Here is a 5,046-nt window from a genome sequence, read left to right on the forward strand (position 1 = left end):
AAGTCCTAATTCTTAGCTTATTTTGTATGAATGGCACATGCCAAAGCCAGTTACATAATGGCCAAATGAACTATACAATACATGTATACCGTCTACATACATCCATACATAATAATGTACTTAATCATGATCACTGTGGCTGTCTGCATTGCACAACTGCTGCAGGGAATGCCCTTACACTCTCCATGTGCCAGCGAGCATTCTAACCCGTACTTCGAGCATCCACAGCGCTTGGTCACTCAACCCGATTTTCAGGTGCAATGAATTGCTTCAAGAAGACACATAGCGGTAGGATGCATGTCCGTGGTCATAGGTACCATCTGTCCATTCTGAATTAACCATCCCCTGTCTTCAGCGAGAGGAGTTGCCCATAGTCGCTGCTGCAGTTGATGAAATACTCGTAGGCTATGGTACTTGGCAGCGACAGAGAAAGGTGGCAGAATTCTGGTCGTACACACATCGTGCTGGAGGCACCTTTTGATGGGAGATCTGCAATCTAAGGCTGTTAAGGGTCTCTCCAGGTTTGCCACGATTGAGAGAGACAAGTGCATGGCAGCTGTCACGACATTTTGCATGTGGCGTTGGAACGTAGAACAGGGCAGTTTGCTGACGAAAGTGGTCACTAGACTGGGTCTTCTTCTGGGATCTTGGCTTGCCGTTGCCATTGAAATGTGATGTGGTGTCGCAGCCCAGGATGGCATGCACGAAAGGAAGGTTATCAACAACATACTTCCCCACAGCCTTCTGCAGCAGTCAAAGGTCCCAACAACGTGGTGGTTTGAGGGCATTTGTCTTCTGCTCAGGCCTAAGGAATAGCTTGTGATTTGTGTTGTGTGCCAAACTACAAAAGAGTACAAGCATATCAGTATCTTCTCCATCAGCAACTGTGTCATGGCCTTGTGCCATCTGAATCATAATTAGTACATCAGCGTCTGACTGAGCATGGAACACATGGTGACTAGCATGTTCGAATTTGGCACCAGTAGATTTATGAATTTCTGCTTGTTGGCATTGTTGGATAAGAACTTATCCTTGGGGAAAGTACAAATCATGTCGCTATTGAAAAGTAGGCTACTTATGGGGCTGGCTTGCCCTTCTGCCACCTCTAATGCATGTTGTCTTTCGTTGTTGGCCCGGATGGGTACCCTTTCAAAGACAATGGCCACCTGTCTATGTTTGTTCTTCACATACCTGACGTAATTTTGCCATATGTCCATACAAGTTTGACATGTGGACCAATTACCCATGGTAATTTATGAAGAAGTGCACACCACCATCAAGTACATACCTAACTCCACTTCGAAGATCTTGACCTGCATTTGGTATGAGATTTCAAAATGCGCTGGCCAGAGAAGCTTTGTCGGCCTTCAGCAGGAATTAGTCATTCTGGAATAGCACTGGTGGGTAAGTGCAGAGTTCATACTGAAACACGTGCTGCAGTTCATCGCTGTTGATGCCAGCAGTAATAAGTCGTTGAGAGAGCAGCTGTGGGTCAGTTTCAACAGAAGAGGAACCAATATGCACAACAGACTTCTTGACCATGGCAACCATCTTCTCCTTCTTCTTGAAAACATGACGCTGGACATGTTTCCCCAACATGCTATTGATAATTTTCTCACCAATACACTTTGCTGTGTCTGCAGTAGCATCAAAGTCAGCACACATGCAGGAGCCAGTGCAGATCAGATTGGTATCATGTACAAAAGGAGACCTAGTTGACAGGAAGGAGAGGAGCATAGCTGTGTCACTCATGTCCCTTTCTTGACGTGCCATGGACATTTCCTTGTGCTGGAAACTTGTGCTGAAGGTTACTGAGTTGAGTTCCTGCATGGCTTGGTTGATTTCCGCACATAGTGGGCTTGACATCGTTCAGACCAGCTACTAAGTCTCATCCATGCCACGTCCTTGTGTGATGCCTCCTGTGGATTTGAGGCTTCTCGTCAGAACCTGTTCAATATACAGATCTGTGGACAACCTTGCTCAAAAAATGTCTGAACGTCGCACCACATGCAGTCCATCTTTGAAAATCTCTGTGAATATAGGCTGCACGTGTTGTAAGCAAATAAGAGATAGATTTTATGTAGAGGTTATGCCCGGCAGCTGTCATGTACAGAAGCATTTCTTGCAAAACCCTGCAGATTAAATTTCCAGTCAGCTGTTCTTTTTGACCGGATGAAACTGCGTATGATACTGGCCATGTCAATATACTGCAGCTACAGTTATTATGTTTGTTTTCCAGACGGTCCCACCACAAGCTGCAGTCCAAAGAGTCCACGTGACTTGAAACTGAGTTCTTTTTAAAAATTATGAAAGCTACCAGAATAATGTATCTAATTTTTTTAGTAGACAAATACGGCGTAAGTGGACAGAGGACGCCTATTATGGCAATCTATGTGATTTTAAGGGGAAGTATTGTTGTGATTTTTAAAAACAGCTTTAACTCAGTCACAGGTAAACTGCAATATGTTCCATATATTTGCTTTTGGTTCATTTTTGATGTTATACTACACAAAATTTCCATACTATTGTTATAGGTTTCATTACTATTGTATTTTTTTTTTTTTTTGGGGGGGGGGCAAATCTGAGCGTAGATTGACTGGCCTACAATGCTTACTGTGGACCTATGCATGTATTTAAATGGCATATATAAAACAGGTCTTGTACCACATGCTCTTCTACAAAATATTGAAATCGATGTATATTGTAGTTAATGTGCCAAGTATAGAATTCAGTGGGTATATATTAACTGGTCAAAAAAAAAAAAAAAAAAAGTCAGCATATACAAGATGTCGTGGAAAAGTATGAGACTATAGTCGGTTATTAGTGCCCTGATTTTAAGCGAACAAATAGCTAAATCATCATGTACCTCATTCTCAGTCGTTACATGGCTACAATTAGTGATGACCTTATGAAAAAATGGTCTCTTAATCACTGATATCTTAGTCAAAGATATATATATATATATATATATATATATATATATATATATATATATATATATCTATATATATGAACTACTAAGGAGTACGGAGAAATCCTATATACAGTCGCTCAAAAAAGCATCCTCCCACCGCATGAACGCAGGACTTCACAATGTGTCGGGCGATTGAAGCAATGTCGGTATTGTTAGTTTGTTTGTTTGTCTTGTTGTGGCTTAATGGCCATCGCCTCCAACATGGGGCATTAGGCCAGCCAGGGTGAATCAACAAAATGTTGCCACTCCCTCACTGTGCACCACCGACGATCTAAGGGGCCAGACGAGGTGGAAGCATATGATAAAATGCTCTAAGGTCGGCTAGACGCACCTCCTACCCCCTGACAATCAGCGCAGGTCTTATGTCCTCACCCCGGTCGGCAGCTCGGATCAGATCGTAAAGGGTGGTATATGTCGTAGATCCGAGCTGGTACAACTGGGTGTGAGTGCTGAGAGCCAGGAGGTGTCTATAGGAGGCCACGTCTAGCCGATCCTTTAGGTCGATAATGGGAGGGCGAGATGGAGTGCCCTCCTCTGTCTGAGGAGGGGAGGACTCACCAACTTCCTCCTTGGTCAAGGAGCCGATCGATGCTTCCTCGACCATGGAGGCGGTGTCAGTTTGTCCTGCTCCCCCTCAGACATTGCTGGTGGATGGTGGACTTCCGCCGTGGTCATGGTAGGTGTAGCATTGGTCGGGTCCGGGGCCGGGTCAGTATCCTTAGAGGCAGTCCGTCTGTTGAGAGGGGCCTTCAGCCTAAGCCTCATCCTCGGCGTTTGCCGAGGAGCAGCGGATCGTGGCTGTGATCGTTGAGCCTGACGCTCCCGTCGGCGAGGGATAGAGTGTATATCATGGGCAAAGCACTCGGGGATGATAAGCCTAGGCAGCCCATTCTCCTAAAGGATCTTTGGGAGGAGAATGCACAAAGCCCTCTTATCATCCCCACAAAAAGCCTTCGCCGTCGCGATACACATCTCCACGACGAAGTTCATCTGCCCGGAACTCCCAGGATCCCTGGCTTGATGTCCCCAGGCCGTGAGGCGCTGCCGTGCATGGGCAGAACCCTGCACGGCTGCACCATCCGGCCCAGTAACATCCCGAGCCTCAGGACCCTTGGGGGTTCCAAACAGATTGAACTCCACCGATTCTGCATCACCTAGGGAGCGTTGGAGGTGCCGTGGGTTTGGTTTAACTATCGCCTGGCGGTGCACAAAAACATCAATGCCAGAATCCTGGCGCTTGATGAATCCATACCCCGCCAGTACGTTAAACCAAACCACGGTCCCCTGGATCTTCTGAGCTACAGGTGACTGTGGCTGGCTGGATGCCCCCCTCAACGGGTTGCAGGCAACGTTAGCACGTCCTTCTTCCATGGCTGCTGTCCGATCTCTACCCCGTATTGTTAGCAAGCCTGGCTCCAGGGCTGTCTGATTTCCGTGTGAGGCAATTCTGTGCACTCTGACTCGTCAGAGACCCTGCCCACTCACAGCTCGTTTAAGGATATATGACGTCATATCGTTTTCTTTGTCAATGGGCGTAACTCTGTGGGTGTAACTATGACAAACAGCTGAAAGCCTATCATTCATGTATCTTCTCACATTAGTCCTTGTTTTTCCAGTTAGTCAAACATTGATCTCATGCAACCTTGCTTACATTATCGCATAAAGCTATATAATATACTATCTGGCAATTATATATATGATCATTTATTAAATATATAGGGTAAATTCCATGAGCTTTAAAAATGATTTATTGTGTAGGGCCTACACGAAATCATGGCATAGCAACAATATGACCTAGGCTACATTGGTAAATTTAAACAATCAAATAACAACAATAATAGCTCATGCTAAGCAATCAAATAACATAACATTAATATATTATTTTATACTTTCAAATAACATAACAAATGTTTATCTATCTATTACTACTGTAGACGCCTCAATCCAGGAAGGGGTGGCCACGAACAAGCCGCCTCCATGTCGTCCTGTCCATCGCCATCCGGCTACCCTCACCAAAACTCACCCCTCTCACCCAAATACCTTTCCACCCCATCCCTCCACCTCATTCTAGG

General features: G+C 45.2%; 1 protein-coding gene across 1 annotated transcript; it reads right to left on the reverse strand.

Moving 5' to 3' along the window:
* Nucleotides 1-3,868: 3,868 nt before the first annotated feature.
* On the reverse strand, nt 3,869-4,345 carry LOC145414649 (Y-box factor homolog). Its single transcript, XM_080284169.1, has one exon. It carries the CDS (start codon nt 4,343-4,345, stop codon nt 3,869-3,871), a length of 477 nt encoding a protein of 158 aa, XP_080140295.1.
* Nucleotides 4,346-5,046: the final 701 nt, after the last annotated feature.

Source organism: Coenobita brevimanus, chromosome 100 (assembly GCF_032717465.1).
Source record: "Coenobita brevimanus isolate Jiangsu-jjx chromosome 100, ASM3271746v2, whole genome shotgun sequence".
NCBI lineage: Eukaryota > Metazoa > Arthropoda > Malacostraca > Decapoda > Coenobitidae > Coenobita > Coenobita brevimanus.

What these genes read in the sequence shown, in the direction of transcription:
- LOC145414649 (XM_080284169.1), bottom strand. Translation starts at nt 4,345, where the DNA reads ATGGAAGAAGGACGTGCTAACGTTGCCTGCAACCCGTTGAGGGGGGCA.